This window comes from Ostrea edulis, chromosome 2 (genome assembly GCF_947568905.1).
Source record: "Ostrea edulis chromosome 2, xbOstEdul1.1, whole genome shotgun sequence".
In the NCBI taxonomy this organism is placed as follows: Eukaryota; Metazoa; Mollusca; class Bivalvia; order Ostreida; family Ostreidae; genus Ostrea; species Ostrea edulis.
Genome location: NC_079165.1, coordinates 100,348,265 through 100,370,836, shown reverse-complemented (window position 1 = coordinate 100,370,836; position 22,572 = coordinate 100,348,265). Strand labels below are relative to the sequence as shown.

Sequence of the window (22,572 nt, the reverse complement as noted above, 5' to 3'; positions counted from 1 at the left end):
GTCAGAGACAGCAGACTCTGGTATTCAGTGACATCAGGCATGATGTCATCGCAAGAGTCAACATCTTCAATGAGAGTAGACTTCCAAGGTCAGTCTACCCTGAACAAATACAAAATTATAGGATTATGCAAAGCCAGTTGTGCCTGACTGTTAAATAATATTGGTTTAAATTTATTTAATGTTAATAATGTAACGTTAATTTCACGTCAATTGAGCTTATACCTGAATTCAACATCAAATTTTTGTGCCCCTGTTCAAGGAAGGGGGGCATAAGTTCAGGAGTAGACCACATGTCCGCTCAATATCTTTTAAGAACCATTCACTTGATCGTAATGGGAAAAGAGTACCAATTCATTTCCCATAGACCTAAATGTTAACCTTTGGCCCTCTCACTAATTAACTATATCGATTTTAAACAAATGACCGCAAACATTTCAAAGTTCATTTCAAGTGTTGATAAAATATATATAGGGTCCCGTGCCTTTTATAGGCCATATTTGTACTTTTTTACAACACATAGCAATCTGCAGTAAATTACACACTTCATTTTAAGCACACCCCTACCATGGTAATTTCCTCTGCAGTCATTTCTCGATTTTGTGCGATAATTTTTCATCCTGACAATTAATTTGAACCTCTATAATATTTCTTTCAATTCAAAATAATTTCACTCTTGATATTAGCCAATCATGCAACACCTAGACATTTATACCACCGCTCAATCTTGGGTAAACTGCATCCGGGTTACGCATACGGAGGTTTGGTACTCTCATTCCTATACTCATAATGTTAACGACCTTAAAATCAGGCAAATTTGTTATTTTCAAAGACTTTACATACTGAAGTGTATATGGATGAAAATTTAGTTCTGTAACTTCAATGTGAAGGGTACTGTGAACCCCCTTAACAAGTGTACCGTCTGCTGACAGTGCCATTACAAGGAATGAATGATTCTGACACCTGTCCCAAGTTCGCCATCTAGCTGACGACTGTAATAAATATTATATCTGTAAATCGCATGTGATTTGTTTGTTATGGAATATACAATCATTTTAAGATAAAATTCTGTTCATATCTTCATCAGGGTGGATTCTACCCGAAATTTGAGAATGACCCCAAATTTCCTGAAAATTCCACAAAAATTGCTGAAATATATACTCTTATATAAGTAGTAAATGGAGAATTCTGCATACTTTTACTATATTATGAAACTTACACTATATAGGTACCCAATAAATAAAATGGCTATTACCTGGTTTCCTGCAGATTAGATTATATGATAAAACTTGTACCCCACCCCCTTCCGCAGAAATCTGCCTACGAGACAAAGCAGGATCTCCAGGCCGATACACAGCCTTTAATGACAGAAATGGTTGATATGTAAGATACTAACACCTGGTGAGGCATCTCTGTACTTTATGCGGCACCTGGTACTTTTCTGGTATTACCCTCCCCCTTTACTGGGATATTTTCAGAACCCCATACTAATTTATCGTTATAGAACCTCGAAAAACTGAAATTTTGTGATCTCAATCCCATTGGCTCTTCTGTGATCCAATTTTCATAAAAATGTATGAAAAACGTGATTCTTTTTCAAATAATGTGAAATAAGCATTATTTCTGGATTGAAAGGTTACCTGATGAGGCTCTATAGGGAAAAGAGTACCAATGCATTTCCCATAGACCTCAATGTTAACCTTTGGCCCTCTCACTTTTTAACTATATCGATTTTAAACAAATGACCGCAAACATTTCAAAGTTCATTCCAAGTGTTGATAAAAAATTACAAAAAATATATAGGGTCCCGTGCCTTTTATAGGCCATATTTGTACTTTTTTACAACACATAGCAATCTGCAGTAAATTACACACTTCATTTTAAGCACACCCCTACCATGGTAATTTCCTCTGCAGTCATTTCTCGATTTTGTGCAATAATTTTTCATCCTGACAATTAATTTGAACCTCTATAATATTTCTTTCAATTCCAAATAATTTCACTCTTGATATTAGCCAATTACGCAACACCTAGACATTTATACCTCCGCTCAATCTTGGGTAAACTGCGTCCGGGTTACGCATACGGGGGTTTGGTACTCTCATTCCTAATGATATTTCATACGTGGGTTGGTTATGAGTAGAAGAGGACTCCTGTTGTTTTTCAGGTCAAGGGTCAATCTACTCTAGACATAGGAAGACACTGTCCACTCAATATCTTGAGAACCCTTTGCTTGACAGGCATCAAACTTGGTACACTGGTACATCTTCAGGAAAAGATTACCCCTCTTGATTTTGAGGTCACATGGTCAAGGGTCAAACTGGACATAGGAATATACTGTCCACTCGATATCTTGAGAACTCTTTCCTCAACAGACATCAAACTTGGTACACTGGTACATCTTCAGGAGAAGATGACCCCTATTGATTTTGAGGTCACATGGTCAAAGGTTAATGGTTAAACTGGACATAGTAATATATTGTCTCCTATATTTTAAGAATTATTTGCTTGATTGACACCAAACCTAGTACACTGGTACAGCATAAGGAGTAGATGACCCCTATTGATTTTTAGGTCACTTGGTCAATCAAATCCTGACATTGGAAGATATTGTCTGCTCAATATTTCACATTGGTGATACTACTATCAATCAAATTATGCATGTGTTCAACAGGAATTTTAACTGTTAATATAACGTATGATATTTTATGTTAAATTAATGTACAAGCTTGTCTGATGTTATATTAATGTTAATCGTATAATCCTTCTTTATTTTTATGCATCATATACACTACATGAAACATTGATGCATAATTAGCATTAAATATTTTAGAGTGCTCAATAGAATTAATGTTAAAATTCAATTAGCTTTAATTAACATTAGGCACAATTGGCTTTGATAATGAAGGATGAATGCAATATTATTTATGATAGCTACGATAAAATATATTCTGACTTGAAGCATAGGGCAATGTGGCTCACATTGTTTATGTTGTTCTCTTTGTCAGTCAACATTTGTTTTGGTCAGTGTATGCCATATGCTGCTTATGAACCCATCTCTGTTTCCATGATTTATTGGGACAACTTTCCTGCTTTCTGGTAGGCATCTGAGGCTATGCCTCTGTTAAAGATATGTATTCCAGTTACATCCTCCAACCAGTAAACCTTAAATGTTAAGCCTTGTCACTAGTTACTCATAATAATTCCCTCGAATGTAAACAATCATGTGAGCATTTATTGTGATGTTTAAGAAAAAGGCATATTTGACGTAATTATGTCACAAATACTTTACTGACAATTCAACGATTTTAGGTGTAAAGTCTTTGTAGATGTTGGTACTTAGAAAAAATATTGACTGGTCAATGTTCTTTTATGGAAATATACAAAATGTTTACTGGTATTAAACAGAATATAATAATGTTATTTGATCCCCATGAAACGGGGGATGGAAATGAAGTTGCCCCACAGAAGGTTATTCTGACTACAGTGCTCCCTCGATATATTGTACCCCGTTATAATGCCACCCCCGCTTATTGTCTGAAATGATGAATTCGTTATATTGCCCCGCTTTTTTGTCTTAAACAAAAGTTGGCAATATATTGAGGGAGCAATGTCTATGGTTTGGCCTGCTGAAAGAGAAAGGTTGGCTGTGCTGTGGCCTTGCACTTCTTGTACCTTTGATTCATTTGCACAAATATACTTGATTCATCGATAAATTGTTATATTATTCTTTTTAAAATGTAGTAAATGATCTTTTTGATGACAGCTTTAATTTACATAATAGAATACCTTATGTAAAACCTCTGTGCTGGTTGATGTTTTTAAAAGTATATATTAAGCTTATACATTTTCAAATATGACCATTCATTGACATGGTCAAAGTTGGATTGAAGATTGTCCATTGTGTATTGTAGTCCATACTTGTCATGTGTCTATGAAATGTCTTGAAAAATTACGAAATATTTCAGTGAAAGTATTGTGTACTCCAAAAATCTACAATCAGTTGAGAAGTTAGAAGTGGACCCAGTTACAGGCAATATCTTTTGGATTGATGTCAGAAAGGTATGTATGTTTCTTTGTAGTGTTCATCTGTCCTTGCAGACTATATTCATAACTAAAGATCTTGATTTGCTCAATATCAAAGTAAAATCGGCGTTATTAGAATGAGGATCAGTCAACAGAAGTGTTGATCATTATAAGTGGCTCACAATGATAAAGATATGTACCAGAATTGGTTTGTAATATGTCTTTTTTTTCTGCAGAAAACTGTTGAAGTTGCGAGCCTGAATGGAAACTACCACACAGTTCTGATCTCCTCGGACCAGATCATTCAGAGACTAACGTCGATCGCTATAGATGTAACAAATGGGTCAGTTGTGTACATAATTCATAAACAGAAGCATATTGAATTTAGAAAAGATGATTTTTATCTCCTGCCATTGAAAATGGTGCATGTGTAAATATAGTATTAGTGTTGGGGTTTTATAAGTTTCAGACCTCTGTCTTATAAATACTATGCAGTTGGATGTTCTTATTTGCATTATGGGTTGGTATGATAAGGACCTGGCCTGACAATTTGCTTTTGCAGTAGGGGTTCAAAGGGCAGCACTGAAAGTAGAAATAGGATGTATTCCTCATATAATTTGTTCAGCGTCTTTGAATTTGCATGTGTGATGCATCCACAGATGATTGTATGCAACCATTATGATTGAGATGCTGCATCCGACCAATATTTTCCAGATGAACAACCTTCATATAGTTTTTACAGCATTTAGTAATTGCAGCTTTTATGCAGTTATACAAATTTTTTCTCATTGAAACTTCAGTCATTTTATCAAAGAAATTAATTCATATGTTAGTGCATGAACTGGCGTACTTTCTGAAGTGTGTTTACTTTGTGCTTAATGCAAATATGCTCAGCGTGAAGAATCACAGATCATACCCTTGTATATCTTTATTCTTTAAAAATGAAATTTATTTCTGAAATTATCTACATTCTACTTTCATTTCTGTCAGAATTACCAAATGTTAAAATACATACCATATTTATCAAGTAGTTCTGTATTCATACTCACATTGTTTACAACTGCAGTGCATCCATGAGGAAATGGCTGTCATTAAAGTTAACTTTATAAGATATCAATGGCAAAAACATTGGAAATATGATGTAGATGTATTCTTATATTATTGAAAATATAAATATGAAATAAATGTATTGCAATATTATGACATGACTTTCATTGTTAAAGTTCATTTTGATTGACTACTTGAATCTGAAACACATAATACTAATGGTCTTCTCAGTTTTAACCTGACCTGGTTAACTGTTTTTTGTCAACAATGCTTATTTCTTAAAACAAATCATGGTCAATGCAGTTTTACACATAAATTTGTAATGTTTATGGTCATTTGATAAGACTTTCACAATGATTAATGGTTTTACAGAGTGATGTACTTGTCTCTGGTGGGAGTGAATCCTACAATTCTCAGATGTTTTCTTGATGGCTCTTCCTGCCAGCCTTTGGCAGTGAAAGTTTATCATCCCAATGACCTTGTCTTGTATGAAGGTCGGCTATATATAGCTGATGGTAATGATGGAATGGTACAGATAATTTCCATAGATGTTTATGGCCTCAGTAGGTTTTATTGGTCAACCCTTCATTGGCAGTGAGTACAGTTCTAAAATGAATTATTTCAGTTTTCATCAATTTCCATTCATAATTTTTTTTTTTTTTTTTTGGTCCTATTCTAAAACTTTTATTGAACAAGTATGAATTAATATAAACTAAATATTTGTACATTTTGAACATAGTGAAAGGGAAATAACTCCATATTTTAAATATTATAGTCAGTTGTTGAAATGAAGACAAATTGCCTTTTCGTAGAGGAAATGGAAGAATGCTGAAGAGAATGGCTATATATGGTAACACAATTTACTGGACGGAAGACAAAGAAACCAGTTTATTCTCTGTTGATGTACAAAACAGTGATGAGGAAAATATTGTGCTTCACGACACTCCTCCGCTGATGAGCATTACAATATCATCGCCAGACGAAACAGGTCACAGAATTTCCATGTATTTTAGAATTAAACATTCATTTTGAAGAATGTATCAATGTGTAAACTCTGGATATTTTACTCACAAACTGAATAAAAAGTGCATCACAGAATGTTTGATTCTTATAATATTCCAATTCGTTCTCTGCAATAACAATTTCAAAAAATTGAATAGTTTCCCTGCACTATGTTATTTGTTTTCAGGCGCGTATGAATACGTCATGTTTTCGGATTTATTGATGTGTAAATTTTTGTTAAGCTTTATTTTTGTCCAATCAAAACAATTGTAATAAATATCATTGGAATTATTTAGCCATTCATGTATGTTGGCCATTTATACACTACAGTAATTAAAGATGCACTACATCACATATGTTTTGGGAGAGAAACGAATGGTGACAATGAGAATACATCTGTTTTATTACTAGTGGAGACTGCCTGTAGCATCAACAATGGAGGATGTTCTCACTTGTGTTTGCCAGTGTCTGGAGGATCCAGGGTGTGTAGATGTAGCGATGGGTATCTCATCCAGACAGACAACACCTCCTGTGCAAGTAAGAAGATCTCTAGATGAACACAGTAAATACAATTAATGCATCAAATGTAAACCATTTCAAAGGGAATTTGGATGATTTAGTATTATTTGCACTCTGTAATTCTAAGGAAGATATTGGAAGTATGATTTAAAATTTGCTTTTACATGTGTCCGCATATAAGGTAAATTAAACAATGCCAGTTAGACTTGTATAGTCAGAGAGGAAGTGACTGACAATAAAGTAGAGGGTTGTAGTTATTGGCAGGTGTTACAGAACATGACCAGTTACACCTATCTGTATGATTCAAGTGGCCTTTACATGTACCTGATGTAATGAATATTTATACATGTACCTGATGTAATGAATATTTATACATGTACCTGATGTAATGAATATTTAGAAATTTGTTTTGAAATGTTTAAATCGTCTTACTTCAATAACAGTGTGTAAGGAACCAAGCTGCCAATGTGAGGCCCACAGGATTTGCTCCAGTACTACAGGTATAGTTCATTAAGGAGGTGTACTACATCATCACAATGACTGACTTCCTTTTAAAGCATGAATGAAAATATAGATATCAGCAATATCTGTCCATTCCTTTTTGATTTAAATACCTAGTTTGTAGCTCAGTAGGAGAGAGTGTTGACTGCTAAACTGTAAATTGGTGGTTTGAGTCAAGCAGGGGTTTTAAATTCTTTATTTTTTAGATTATCTTCTCTTAAATCTACATTTTTTGACTAAATCAAGGGTAAGAATTTTAAAGTTATCAATTTCAAAATATTGTCCTACATAATCCTCCACATTTCATCCACATTAAATTTCTTTGGTGTAGCATTCCTCCTTAAGAAATACTTCTTAAAAGTGATACATACATACCAATATTAAGCAGGCCAGAGAATCTGAGACATATCCCGTATATTATAGATGTCTTGTGCATTGATAGAATGTAGATTATGATGGTGAGAGAATCTGAGACATGTTTTGTACATTGATAGAGTGTGATGGCTTTGTCTGTGATGAAGGCCACTGTCTTCCCGCGGATGTTATTTGCGATGGAGCCACAGACTGTGAAGATATGTCTGATGAAGAGGAAAGTCGCTGTTCTGATGCCACACCAAAAGGTGTGAACACATTTCTACTGATTGACATGAATTTGCACATAGTGATCTTGGCTGTGAGGAGTTTGATAATTAGCTCATCTAAGCTACAAGATAAGTGAGATTTTTATGCCCCCCCCCCCCCCCCCCCCCTTCAAAGAAGAGGGTCATATTGCTTTTCACCTGTCAGTCGATTGGTAGGTAGACCATTCACTTCATCATAATGATATTTCATATGTTTGTTAGTTATGAGTAGAAGAGGATCCCTATTATCTTTCAGGTCCAAAGGTCAAGGATCAATCTACTATGGACATTGGAAGACCCTGTCCGTTCAATATCTTGAGAACCCTTTTCTTGACAGACATCAAATTTGGTACACTGGTACATCCCAAAGAGTAGATGACACCTATTGATTTTGAGGTCACATGATCAAAGGTCAAGGGTCAAAATAGACAAAGGAATATACTTTCCACTCAATATCTTGAGAACCCTTTGCTTGACAGACATCAAACCTTCAGAAGAAGGCATATATGTTTGCAAACATCTCTTGTCCTATAACCCATTGTCCATAGTCTGTAAACTTCAAATATTTTCAACTTATTTAGAATCATTGAACCAATTTCAATCAAACTCGGTACAAAGCATCCATGGGCAAAGGGAATTTAAAAAAAAATTCAAATGAAGGGAGATAATTAAGAAAATATGCAAAGATTCGCAGGTTATGTAGATTCAAGTTTCATAAAGACATGAAGGAGAAAGTCTTATTCTTAAGAGCACCAGGCCCAGGATTAGTAATATTAATATCAAAACATTCTGAAATGGTGCAGATTCAAGTTTGTTCAAATGAATTCACCAGAAGTAGGTTTGGGCCACAATATGGATTCAAAGTTTTATATGGGGAGAAAATTTTTAAAATTTTCTTAAGAACATCAGTGCCATGATTAGTATACAGTCCTCAGGTAGTGCAGATCAAAATTTGTTTGAACCATGGTTCCTGGAGGTAGGATGGGGCAACAATTGGGGATCAAAATTTTACATAGGAACATATGTATGCAAAAATCATTTAAAATCTTCTCAAGAACACAGATTAATCATATTACTAGTAATATACCAGTACTCCAATGTAGTGTAGATTCATATTTAATCAAATCATGGCCCCTTGGGCTAGGATGGGTCTAAAATAAGGATTCAAAGTTTTACATGCAAATTTCAAGAGTAATATGGCCATTTTACTATACAAACATTCCCAAGCTGTGTGGAGTCAAGTTGAGGTTTTTAGCCCACCTGAGCTGAAAGCTCAAGTGAGCTTTTCTGATTGTCTTTTGTCTGTCTGTCCGTCTGTACACTTTTTACATTTTCAACTTCTCCAGAACCACTAGGCCAATTTCAACCAAACTTAGCACAAAGCATCCTTGGGTGAAGGGCTTTAAAGTTTGTTCAAATGAAGGGGAGATAATCACAAAAATGATAAAATAGAGTGGGATAATTTTAAAATCTTCTAAAGAATCACTGAGCCAGAAGAGCTGAAATTTACATGAAAGCTTTTTGACATAGTGAAGATTCAAGTTTCTTAAAATCATGATCGGGTTTAGGATGGGGCCACAATAGGGGATCAAAGTTTTATATACAAATATAGAGGAAAAATCTTTTAAAATCTTCTCAAGAACCACTGGGCTAGGAAAGCTTCCTGACATAGGTACAATTTCAAGTTTGTTCAAATCATGACCCCCAGGTGTAGGATTGGACCACAATAGCGGATCAAAATTTTACATACATATATATAGGAGAAATCTTCTCAAGAACCATTGGGCCAAAGAAGTTTACAATTACATGAAAGGTTCCTGGCAAAGTGCAGATTCAAGTTTGTAAAAATCATGGCCCCCAGGGGTAGGTTTGGGCCACAATAGGGATAAAAGTTTTACATGCAAATATATAGGGAAAATCTTTAAATATGGGCCAAGGTGACTCAGTTGAACGATGTGGCCCATGGGCCTCTTGTTTTTTAACAGTTATAAATTTCCTAGTCCATAAGCTAAGGAAATTAGTGCCGCTTGACTGATCGCACTGTAAAAAATCAAGTGGGGCTCCCTCTTATAAAATGCTGGTAAATAAGTCCAAGCACACTGATCACAAATTAAAAACAATTTTATTTCTACAAGCACCAGCACAAAGCATCTTGCGTGTTTAGTCCGGCCAACGTGTGGTCACATAGATCTGTAATAAACCGTGCAAGACATGGATCCTGTCATTTAATATAAACTACATTTGTGTATTGCAGTGTTGATATTGATAAAAATAGAAGTAAATTAAGAGTTATTCAATAAAAATGATGTTGTGTTGTTTACAATATGATGTACAAATGTTGAGTACGAACAAGTTTCTCGAGTGAAGTTTATATGAAAGCATTATGCAAGGAAGCTAAGTTAAAAGAAAATGTTTATTACATTTCATATTCAGATCATGCAGATAACCAAAGTTCATTAAGATCCTACATTAGTACAGAAAAAAGAGGATAAGAACATGAATAAGTATGGACGTTTAAGATAAACTGTCTTTCAAGTTCTGTCAAGGTATTCAATGCATAACAAATTTCTTTTGTAATAAATGAATTATTATAAAAATATGAAATAAAATTAATCATTTACCACAATCATTTTTAGGAAATAAGATTTTTCTAATTTTCATTAAGGGCGGGTAATGGTTCCAAAAAATTTCCAGTGCAAAAAGGTTGGTTTTCAATCATTTACCAGTCATGTGAATTTGAACTATTTCAATTTTTATCATTATTTAACAATAAACATTTATCACGATTTAAATCGTTCAAAATTGTTCAATCTCCTTTTGTTAGTTCATTGAATACCAGATGAGTCATTAGGCAGTGGGACTAGGTAGGGATTTAATATGGAGTCCAAAATTTTCATGGGACTAAAGAGGTTGAAATATCTTTTAAATGTTTTCTGAATAACAGTAGGAACAAGGTGACAAAGGTGCAAAACATTGTGGCCCATGGGACTCTTGTTATTGTGTATGTCGAGATGAAGTCAGGGGAAGTATTAGTAATATGTTGTTAAAATAAAGTAGATTGGTCTTTTTTTTTTCTCTCAGATTGTGAGATTGGAAGTTTTGAGTGTGACTCAGGTGAATGCGTTGCTGAACACCTTGTCTGTAATGGATTTTCTGATTGTACGGATGCTTCAGATGAAGGATGGCATTGTGGTAAGGAGTAAAATATATATAAATCTGTGGAATTAAGTCCCAGTGATTTGTTTTATGCATGTGCACTTATTTCCTGAGACTCGTATTTTAGCACCTAGAACACCGAAGCAAGAGTACAAAGTTATGGTTGCATTTGATTATGAAATTTTCTATTTATTCATTATTGTACAAGACAGGAGCAACAATTTGAAATAATGCATCATCTCTAATTACCCAATGTAAATCCATAGAGCATATGCATCATCATGCTGGTTTTACACACAATTTTATGATTTGTTTATCTTTGATAATTTGAGATTGAGATATAGTTTCCTTCCAGTAAAAATAAGAAAAAGTAGCATGATTTTGTGATCTGAATTAAAGGCTTATGTAATGGTATGTTTTACAGAAAGTGCATGCATTTCACACCACTGTCAACATCAGTGTGTGGCCTTGCCCTCTGGTGGAGTCTGTAGATGTCGCCCAGGGTATCAAATTTACAAAGATGGAAAATCTTGTATAGGTAGATGCCATGTCAAAAATTCGAACTGTTTCTGTTATGTTTTTAGACAAACCTGAAGATAAATGATCATTTTGTGTGTTTATAATCCTAGATGTAGATGAGTGTGAGGAAAACAATGGCGGCTGTAGTCAGCAGTGTGTTAACACTGAAGGAGACCGAGAATGTCACTGCTCACCAGAATTCATCTCAAACATCACTTCCTGTGTCCCACCAGGTCAGTCATCACACGCAGTAGTTCCTCTGCTTCTCCAAAAAGACTTTGAAACCTTCAATAAATTTTTGTTATAAAATTCTTATATTGAAGGCATTCAGGTGAATATAAAAATGGAAATGGCATATATTATACACCTATTTACCAGCTTTGAGGACAATAGTAAGTTTATTGTCCCCCAAGACAGCAACTATTTCCCGAGGCGCAGCTATTGTCCTCATAGCCAGTAAAAAGGTGTTTTATTATACCAAAGTAGACTTTACTTGTGTCAGACATACCAAAGTGAAGTAAACTATAATTAGAGTTATCGGACTTTGACATCACAGAAAAGAAAACACAGAAAAATATAGCATCCAGTAAATAGGGTCGAGACTATTTCCCTAGGGCAGATTGTTCAGAAACTATTTCACGGCTAGCGTTATCCAGAAGAAATAGCAAATTTATTCACCTAACATTTATAGAGCAAAAACATTCTGAGGTATAATATATATACAGTGCTCCCTCGATATATTGCCCACTTTTGTACAGGACGAATTTGGGTAATAAAGCGGGGATGGCATTACAACGAATTAACCATTATGGACAATTCACTGAGCAATCAAAAGAAATTCAATACCATAAAATTATTTGAACTTCACTTTGTATAAGCATTTAAATTATCTTGGGTTCAATACTGCAATTATTGGTAATGAACCTGGCCACTTGCATACCTTGTCCAAACTGTCACACTTCATCGCACCGCTATCAAAGTACTGGTATGATTACCAATGGGTGTTAGGTAATTGGCATTATTATAGAAGGTTAACCCTATAAAATTTGACCATTTGTTTGTAAAAATCAGTGGCATATGGCATTATGTTGGGTTGGCATTATAATGGGGGTATTAATATGGGGGTATTAATATGGGGGGAAATCTGTTCTTTGGGATTTTCAGGCAATAAGCGGGGATGTCATTATAACGGGGGGCAATATATCGAGGGAGCACTGTATATATATTGTCAAAACTCCCATAGCGACCCACTGTATTAAGTGACTCACTGTCGTATGTGATCATAAAAAGTTCCCCCAAGACGTTACCCAATATATTGTACCTGCATTAAACGACCACCTGTCTGATGCGACCAACGACCATGATTTTTACAACCTTTTCTTGTAATTTCACAAAATTTTACCTTTATTTAACGACTACATTTTTCGATTACATCACGATTCCTACTTTCGATTTCGGTTCAGAACGACTATTTTGGGAATTATCGCCCCAAACACTTTCGTTTTAAAACGAACAGTTTGACAGTGTTCTTGTTTAGTCGGCCCTCTGAATCAATTATTATACCCAAGCTGTCAAGGTGTGAATTTCGACAAACTTTAAGAACTGCAGGGTACTAGATCAGAAATGATAAATCTACCACTTGTTATACCATTATGTTCAACAGAGTGAAAAATTGACCCAATTGCGATATAAATTGGGTAAATATTGTGCTTAGGACTGAAAATTTAAATGGAGTATTCGCGATTTTCCTGCATGAGATACTCGAGGTTTCCAGAATCCTGGGGGAACTAGCGGCTCACTTTGACATATCCTGAGTATTTGACACATCTGAGTTCAAGAAAAATGCCTGCATTAGTTCATTGCTTAAAAGATTTGCTGTGCACAATGGATATTGTGATTTATTTAATGTCTTTCAAATTGAATAACATATTTCCAACATTTATTTTACAAACGGAGACGCAATACTTCATCACTAGCTTTCTTACCACCAGACAAGCATGGCATTGTTTTTAGTTTATACAAGTAGACTATACATAAATACTCTTTACAACAAAATGTTTATCAGTTTTGGAAAATTACATGCAGTTCATAAATGAGATTTAAATCTCATGTAAATTACTAAATGTGTAATATGATATGCATGCCAATTTTATAATTTTTACACAGATTAAATGTAATTTTTGAGGAATAATAAATTATGATACAACACTGTGACTTTGTTTTCTAGATTTTTAACTACAGTGTATTATTAATTTTATTTTACAACTATTAAAACCATACATGTACTTGATATTCTAAAGGATAAATTCCAAATGCATGTAAAGTTACTTTCTCCATTGTACAAACTATTTCTGTATATTATTTGTGAAATGTTATGCATTAACTGCGGAAATTAGGCAATCTGTATTAAGAGACCACCTGTTATATGTGACCTTTTTTCCATTCTCCATTGGATGGTCTCTTAAAACGGGTTTGACTGTATTACACGTACCTTTAGATCAAAGTAGGCTGGATTTTATAATTATATTCATTGCATCTCTTTCATTGATGTGATGGTTTTTGTGAAGATTTGCTCTTTCTATAAATAGATCCCAAGCCATACTTCTTGTTCTTGGAGCAAGGTTCCCTAACCAGGTATGACTTAAACAGTGGAGGAGACTATGTGACTATTGGTTTTCCCGACACGTTTCTGGCTTTTGATGTTGTCATGTCTAGTGGTGATATCATTGGAATAACTTCCACAAATCCAGAGGTATGTCTTCCCTTGTGTATAATCACGCATAACTTGTAACCGTAATTCTGATCTTGAAATGTTTTATATTTGAATATATATATCTAGTTTATCAAATTCATCATTCAGTAGCTGTGGTCTGCATTGACTGCCGATTTATTGAAGGAATAAATTTGCGACACTCTACACCAGCATACTTCATGCAGCGCTTCATGAAAAGTATGCTCGCATGAAGCGTTGCTGTTTATGCCCTCATGTTTTTAAAAATGAAATTTACTTTTTATAGTTACATTTTACTTTCATTTCTGTCAGATGATTCAATTCCCGGCCATTGAAATAGTTGTACTATATTTATAAAGATTCATATGCACATTGTTCACATTCATGACGAAATGGCTATCATTGCAATTGTTAAAGATGACAAAGGCAGAAACATATATTACATTGTGATGAGAAACTACTTCAAGCGATAACTTAGGGTAGCATACTTGTATCTCGGTGTTACTATTTTTATCAGACACTAGTGAGAACAAATCAGATTGATCAGAGGAAAGAGGTACTACTGAGCATGCTCAGAAGAGTCGTCAATGTGGCCTATGATTGGCTGGGCAAAAACCTGTATCTTTCTGACATTGCAAAACCAGCACTAATAGTATGCCCAATAGATCTTATGAAGGATGGATGTCTGTCACTGCTTCATGAAAAAACGGGGAGTGTTGCTCTTCATCCAATGAAAGGGTAACGTATTCTGTCAAGGAAACTTATTGCCACTCAAAAAAAAAATGGATTGAATACGTGTATTGTATAGCAGAAAATTTTCTCCTCCTGTAATTGTTGTCCAAATTTAACGTATTTTACAGAAAATATCCTGCATAAGTTAGCTGTAGATTTCTGGGGAAATTTATTTTTGGATAGGCCAGAAAGCTACAGATCCACCCCCTTATAAATAATTTGATTTACAGCTCAGCTTCTTGTGCACAATTCAGCTCTTATAGATAACTTTTTCAGAAATTTAGCATAGAAAATTCCAGACATTTTCCCACTACACTTGTATCAAGACATACTTTCAAATATCTATTAAAACCATATTCAAACTGAAAACAAACTGCTTTAGTAAAGTTCACGTTTACAGAGCCAATTGCTAGCTAGATTACCAATATAAGACCTGAATGGTATGCAGAACAGTTTGCAATGTTTTTATAGGGGTGGATCTGTAGCTCTCTGTTCCTTCTATCTTCTTTTTCCCCAGAGAGCTACATTTCTGCAGCTAGCTATAAGTTCATCCAAAGATGTCTGTAAGTGTTCAATTTTAATTTAATTGCTCCAATTTTGAATTTCCTAAAGGGGACAAGAATATAAATGGGATGAACATGTTTCTGTATATACTAGAAACATAACAACCCAAGAACATTGAGTTTTGTTTTGTACTGAGCAAGTACCATTACATATACATTTACTTTCATTGTTTTTTAAAGTCTCGGAAACTCTTTTCAAGTTTGTATTGAAGATGGAAATGTTGATCCCTGGGTGGAGGATGGGGCCACAATAGAGGATCATTCATTCAGATGATATTTTCAGATTGTTGTTTTGGCTGGGTGATGATTCAATCCAGATGAGCACAATGTCTGGACATAAGAGGAGGCGTATAGTGGAGTTTGACTTCGCTCTGATGAGCAGCAGCCTCGTTCTGGATCAGTTTTCAGACAGGCTCTACTGGATTGATCACATGCAGGGTGTCATTGAGAGCTGCAATACTGATGGAAGTTACAGGTACTCGAGATTTTATTATTATTTCATCATTAGTTATTAATGTATATAATAATAAAACTGTAGATGAGTGATTATATGCCTTACTCTGTTACAAAATACATCGGGGATGATGCAATGTATTTATAGATACCAGTAAGTAAAATTGCTGAACAGTTCTTCTTTGCTGTGCTTTTTTTATCTGTTTTGCTGGATTGCAAAAATTCAGTATACAAATTTTACAGTGTCTTTCATATGTTGAACCTCAACAATTTACATTTAGTTTGGCTCATTTTAGTTTAAGTACATGACCTATTTTAGTTTAAGTATATGACCTGCAATTTCAAAGTTTGCCGATAGTATAACCTTGTATTTACATTTTACAATGTCTTTGTCCGTGATGTCTCTATGAAATAGCAATTGTATATATATCTTCTGTGGATTACACACCTTTAACAATTGGGGAAAATTGGTGTGAAAAAAGCAGATGCACGCAGTGAAACAACTTATTCCAGAATTGTTTTTGTTTTCTTACACAAATATGTTTTTATGAATTTATAATTTGCGTAGGTAATAAATTACCAATTCGAGACGTAAATACCTGTGTTTTATTTATAAATACCTGTGTTTTATTTATCACAGATTAAGATATGTGTCATATTACAGCAAATTACAAAAGACCAGTTGAGTTTTCAATTGCCTGCTGGATTGATCAACAGACTTTACAATTTGGTCAGCAAAGTATAACATTTGGTCTGAATTTAGGTCACAAAGTTACTCAGGTATGACAAAGAATTGACAGCTTTTTTTTCTCAGTGTGAGTGACAACCCCGTAAATAAGACAATTTCTTTTCCATTTCTAAAATATCTCCCCATCTTATTTTTTTCCATGGTTATAAGCTGAATAGGTGTTGTAAAATTCCCAAAGGTAGATGTGCACTAACCAACCCTAAAAACTATAAATAGAATAGAAGATTGAACCTAAATGGTTTAGCTAGAATAACAAAAATTCTATTGGTCAGAAACAGTAACAATAGAAGAGTATTCTGGAAGTTTTCTTTGTGTGATAAGAATGGAATGACCTCAAATATAGATTGACAAACAGATGAATGGTACATGTACATGTGGACACTGTGAGATGTCTAATGAATTTTTGTTAAGTGAAATTGATAAGAGTTTAGTAAAGTTCAATTTAATCATTAATCAAAAAAATTGTATTTGAGAGAGAGAGAGAGAGAGAATACACCCTTTTCTTTACTTAAAGTAATCAAAAGTATTTTTGAAAGAAAAATATAACTCAAATTTGATTTTATTCCAAATTTATTGATTTAGAAACACTTGAAATAATGTTTCAAATTAGAGAGAGAGATAGAGTGCACCTTTACTTAAACAAGTTAAAGTAATCAAATGTACAGACCCTGAAACGTGCTACTACACCAGTTGCACGGTACGGTTCGGTACGCTTTATGAACGGTACGGTTCGTTTTCTGAACGGTACGGTTAGTTTCTTGCACGGTACGGTACGCTTCTTGAACGGTACGGTTCCCCTTAGAAAAAAGAATGGCATTAAATTTCCATTACTTTTGTAGTTTTATTCTGACCATTGAAAGAACAGTGTTATACCAGTATCACAAATTCAAATAAAACTAGCAATACAATTCTAACCTAGAAAAAGCATTGATTTTCCAGTTTTCATTGAAAATGCAGTGAAACTCCATTGAGACTCAATTGAAACCTCATTGAAATACGCGAATTATGTAAATGAGCTTGAGCCAGTGATTTTCCAGTTTTCATTGAAAATGCAGTGAAACTCCATTGAGACTCAATTGAAACTTCATTGAAATAAGCGAAATATGTAAATGAGCTTGAGCCAGTTAAATGACATCAAAATTAACTGTAAAATCAGTGGAAAAATAAATAATAGCTCATAAATATACATAAAAAATCCATTGAAAAATCTTTTCTTTTTTTTTTTTAATTATTTACTATTAACAGGAAAACTGCTTAATGAAATTTTGTTGACAATGTAATTAATACAAATATAACAATAAAGAAAAATAGAATCAATTTTTTGTTTTCACAACCCACTACAAGTCAAATTATTTTGTACTTGGCATTTGAAATACCAATAAAACAAATTTCCACATGTGTGTAAACTCATGTTCTATGCAAACTCATGAATTGTACAAAATAGAATGAAGCAAAAAACACATACATAGAAAGTTGAAAAGCAAATGGTACATGATCAGGTAAATGCACATTCTTTTTGCTGCTTATTCTACAACATTGTTTAAAAAATATAAAACTGGACTTGAACATTCAACAGTTGATCACTGCCATCAACAAAATGATGAAAGCATACATCAAAATGTATTATGTCATAAATACAATTTTCTTTCACATTTTTTTGGTGTATTCCTCTAAAGCCTGTTTCTTCAAGTTTATGTCCGTTTCCCGTTGCCCGACCGACCTGGACTCAAAACCCCCGACTGCTTTTAAATTCCGGAACAAAAATTGTTTCTGGTCCAATCTGGATCTTACTATGCCCGAAATGTCTGCTTCCATTGGAGCAACAAGCACGAGTGTGCTACAGTTAACATTTAAGAAATGTCGGCACAACAAGGAAAAGTCCATTGTGCAGATTTCATGTCTAGTACACGTCCTTTAAATTCAATGTAACACTGAATCAATCAATTACGGGCTTCTGGCAATGTCCAGGCATTTTCTTTTTATGAGGGGTGTGGCATCACATTTGAACTGCTTTTGTAAGTATTCTGTAAAATAAAAAGGTTTCGTTTAAGTTTAATGAATTAGTGATAACGAGATCTTCAAGCTGTAGTGAACTGCAGTAATTACTTCACACACACACACACACACACACATATATATATATACTAGTTATCAAGACAACTGACAGTGCCTCTAGGGGCCATATATATATATATATATATATATATATTATTATTTATTATTTTATTCATTTATAAAGCTCAAAATTACATATAGTTTCTATGCGCTGTGCAATGCTTGTGCTAATAATCAATGATAATATACTAATAAAAGACCTACAAGAGCTATAAAGGAAATGATAAAACAATAGAAAGAATTTAAATAAAACATGGTAGTAAAATGACAGTGGTTGACTTCGACTTGACAAGATACAATATAGTAAATCCATGAACAGATCAGATATTTCATGTGTATTATTGTTATATTAATAGCTTAATAAATTCTAAAGGGGAAAAGCTTATCAATTGACTTAAGGGCAAAATTTGTAAAATACTATAGAACTTATCGGTGAAGAAACTTTTTTAAAATGCAGCCTGTCCAAAGACAACAACTGTATCTCAAATTGTGTCAATATCCCAAATTTAATATTGAATATGATTTAGGATTCATAGTCTACTATACCTTGAATTAGCTGTATAGTATTGACGATCTCAAATCCTATTGCTGTCGAGTGTGCTACCAGATATGTCGGAGTAAAATAATGCAGCAACAAGTCCAAGTCCGGCGCCGCCTGGTAATCTTGCTCGCATCTATTAACAGGTTGTAGGATTCATCAAGCTTAATCTACAAAAATAAGAAATAAAATAAAATAAAAGAATCATAAGACGAGTATTTTTCCCCACATTTATGTAATATGTAGAAATAAAATTGTAGTCAGGGCAGTCTAGAAATATATTATGTATATTGCACATTGTGATGTTTCATAAAATCTAAATTGTCAATGTTATTTACCGTGGTCGTTCCAGAAATCAGGTGGGACATTTCCACTGTCATATTAGTTAAATCATACCGGGCCACGTGTTGTGTTTTGCCAAAATTGGGTTGCATTCCTGTCGCTTCGATCGCGAAGAGCTTAGTGTTGTTATTTATATTGTACACCCTTACAGATAAAACTGCCCACTCCTAAGATCTAATTAAGAAACACACCTTTAATCTCGATATTTTCGTCTAACGACATCCATGTAAATCATCGCAGTGAATTGAAATCTGCGCTATGTTTTTACTATATGGAGTCGTCACCATTGCCGGTGAAGGGCTGCAAAATTTAGGCCCCCGCACTATAATTTATTGTATAGTCTATATAGAGAAGGATCAAATTCGTGACAGGCCCATGTGATTGTGCTTGAAATTTATACGAAAGAAATGCTTACCTTTGTTCACACACATCGTAGTCGACATCGCGTCTCTGAATCCAACTCTCCCGCCCCGCGCATCATCAAGTAGCTACATTTTGTCACAGTCTCTATACAACAAGTTGAAAGTTGTGAATGTTTGTTTGCATTTTCCAACCGATTCACTTCTTAGAATGGACCACTTCTATTTTCCTGTCATCGGTATAATATATCGCTGCAAACATATGTTGATCAAATATATTCACTCGTCCAACACTCCGCGTTGAAAGAAATTCAAATGCCTTAAATGACGTCATGTGGAGTCTGCGCGAGCATCCTGAAGAAGCGAGAGGATCAAGGGCGGATCCAGGAATCGTGTCGAAAGAAACAGCCGATTTACCGATATCTATTTAATCTACTGTTTTTTCAGAGGGGGGACCTACAAGATTTTAATATTTTCGATATCGACTTCTTTGAAAATCATATAGCGTGTGTTTAAGAGAGAGAGAGAGAGAGAGAGAGAGAGAGAGAGAGAGAGAGAGAGAGAGAGAGTCATTTAATACATGGGGCCAATACTCATAACCTCTACCTAATCTTCCCACTCACTACTACAAAAATAAAAAAGAGTGGCCGGGGGAGGGAGGGAGCCACCCATTATAAAGTACGTTGCATTTTGGGGGGGGGGGGGGTTTACTACGTTGATACGCAGCATCATTTTAAATGAAGGGGGGAGGGGGGGTTGCCGTGTTTTTGAGAATTATTAACTAGGATTTTTAAAACTTTTTTTTATGGGGGGGGGGGGGGGGGGGGGGGTTAGTTATTTTGGAGTCAATATTCATAACTTCAAAAACTTTTACTTACATAAGGTATATGTTCCGAGTGACCTTGACCTTTCCAAAATGACCTTGGTCCAAAAGTCCCTGTCTCAGGGAAAATTTGTGATCAATTATATCAATATCAATTTCAGATGAAAGGTTTAGAGGATGGAAACTTTTATATAACTTTTAGATTGACTAGACTAAGATATGCTTCACCATTGAAAACAGAAAAACTGTAATAGAAATTAACTGGTGTAACAATGTATATTTATAGCATTGATTATCAAGTTTTAAGAAAAACTTGTGTTTCACTGGTAAATTTAAGGTATTGAAAGTACATTTATCCAAAAACAGGTATTTCAATGGTCATGAAATAACTGTTCTAATGAGCCCCAAAAGCAAATCACTGATAAAATACTGGTATTTCAATGATAACTGCTATTTCAATTGATTTTCAATTTTATTTCAATGGAAAATTTCCAGTTATTTTGGCTAAGGGTCGCTTCTTGCACGGTACGGTTTGCTAAAAATAGCTGCACGCTTTGTGAACGGTTTGCACGTTTTATTAATGAGGTGGGCGTGGCCTGAACGCTTTGACTTCGTATAAATTGTACGTTTCGATAGTTTGTTTTCACTCGATCGGTCTTATTCGGCTCTTTGATTATCGGCTGCAGGATTTGTGGTTGTGTTAGAGTGTGCACATGGGGAAATGAGACGTTATTTTTGATTGCTACGATGGAATAATTCCATATTGATAACGTACATAAAAGTTATGAATAAAAGTTTTTAGAATTTGCTTAAGTCTAAGTCTTAATGGTTGTTATTACGTTTCAATTTGTTTTTCATTTCTCATCAGACATTTATTAATTTACGATTTTATAAAAAGTTGTTACATGAACTGCTCCCCGACATGGGCGTGCGTAAGTGTAAAAACAAAGCGTATTAAGTTTCCGGATATAAATTACAGTGCCTAAATTGGAAAAGTTTTTAAAAAGAAGTGAATTTTGTTTTGAATACACTAAAGTCGCAAATGACACAATGATTATTTTGCACTTCACATTTGTTGTGATTTATCATCGGCATTATGAAAGATCCAGGATATCTGCACGTGAAGTTTGTACGTCCTTTTTTGTCAGCATTCAGTCATTCATAATTAATAATGTTAGATATCTGTTGCATTTGTCTTTGAATCAAATAAAATGATGATAATACATATATATTCCTATCCTTTATCACGCGAAGTCCGATTTTCATTTCCCTGACTTTATTTTTGATCACTGAAAATTGAATTAAAAAAAATTAACAGAAAAGTAAGGCAAGTGTATAGTTTGCAATAAAAATGTTTCATATACCTTTTCTATATATTGTTGAAATACTTTCCCATCGGGCGCCATTGTGAAAATAATATACTGTGGCTGAAAAAGTGGGTCACGTGACATAAATTGCACGCTTTCTGCACGATACGGTACGCTTTCGGGCTTTTGGGGGGCGGGATTTGCATAATATTATCCTGCACGCTTTCTGCACGGTACGGTATGCTTTTTGAACGATACGGTTCGTTTCTTGAACGGGACGGTACGTTTCTTGAACGGTACGGTTCGTTTTTTGCACGGTACGGTACGTTTCTTGAACGGTACGGTTCGTTTCTTGCACGGAACGGTTCGGTTCATTTTTAAGGTGTAGTAGCACGTTTCAGGGTCTGTATATCTGAGAGAGAAATATATTCAATTTGATTTAAGACACTGAAATCAACTCAGATTTTCCTGTAA

The 22,572-nt window shown here is 34.5% G+C and overlaps 1 protein-coding gene across 7 annotated transcripts in view; it reads left to right on the top strand.

Annotated features, from left to right (window-relative positions):
- LOC125678333 (low-density lipoprotein receptor-related protein 2-like) overlaps positions 1 to 22,572 on the top strand; it is an 82,078-nt gene that overhangs the window by 36,825 nt on the left and 22,681 nt on the right. For 6 of the 7 annotated variants that reach the window (XM_056155743.1, XM_056155747.1, XM_056155746.1 and 3 more), the window contains 14 exons: positions 1 to 88; positions 3,966 to 4,059; positions 4,260 to 4,366; positions 5,443 to 5,664; positions 5,883 to 6,058; positions 6,484 to 6,609; positions 7,035 to 7,091; positions 7,587 to 7,712; positions 10,794 to 10,904; positions 11,293 to 11,406; positions 11,498 to 11,620; positions 13,976 to 14,139; positions 14,636 to 14,856; positions 15,697 to 15,888. The exon at positions 1 to 88 is cut by the window's left edge and continues 141 nt beyond it. In XM_056155743.1, the coding sequence (XP_056011718.1) occupies positions 1 to 88; positions 3,966 to 4,059; positions 4,260 to 4,366; positions 5,443 to 5,664; positions 5,883 to 6,058; positions 6,484 to 6,609; positions 7,035 to 7,091; positions 7,587 to 7,712; positions 10,794 to 10,904; positions 11,293 to 11,406; positions 11,498 to 11,620; positions 13,976 to 14,139; positions 14,636 to 14,856; positions 15,697 to 15,888 (1,921 nt within the window). The remainder of the gene's footprint in view (positions 89 to 3,965; positions 4,060 to 4,259; positions 4,367 to 5,442; positions 5,665 to 5,882; positions 6,059 to 6,483; positions 6,610 to 7,034; positions 7,092 to 7,586; positions 7,713 to 10,793; positions 10,905 to 11,292; positions 11,407 to 11,497; positions 11,621 to 13,975; positions 14,140 to 14,635; positions 14,857 to 15,696; positions 15,889 to 22,572) is intronic. The other variant, XM_048916719.2, reaches the window with a different exon arrangement.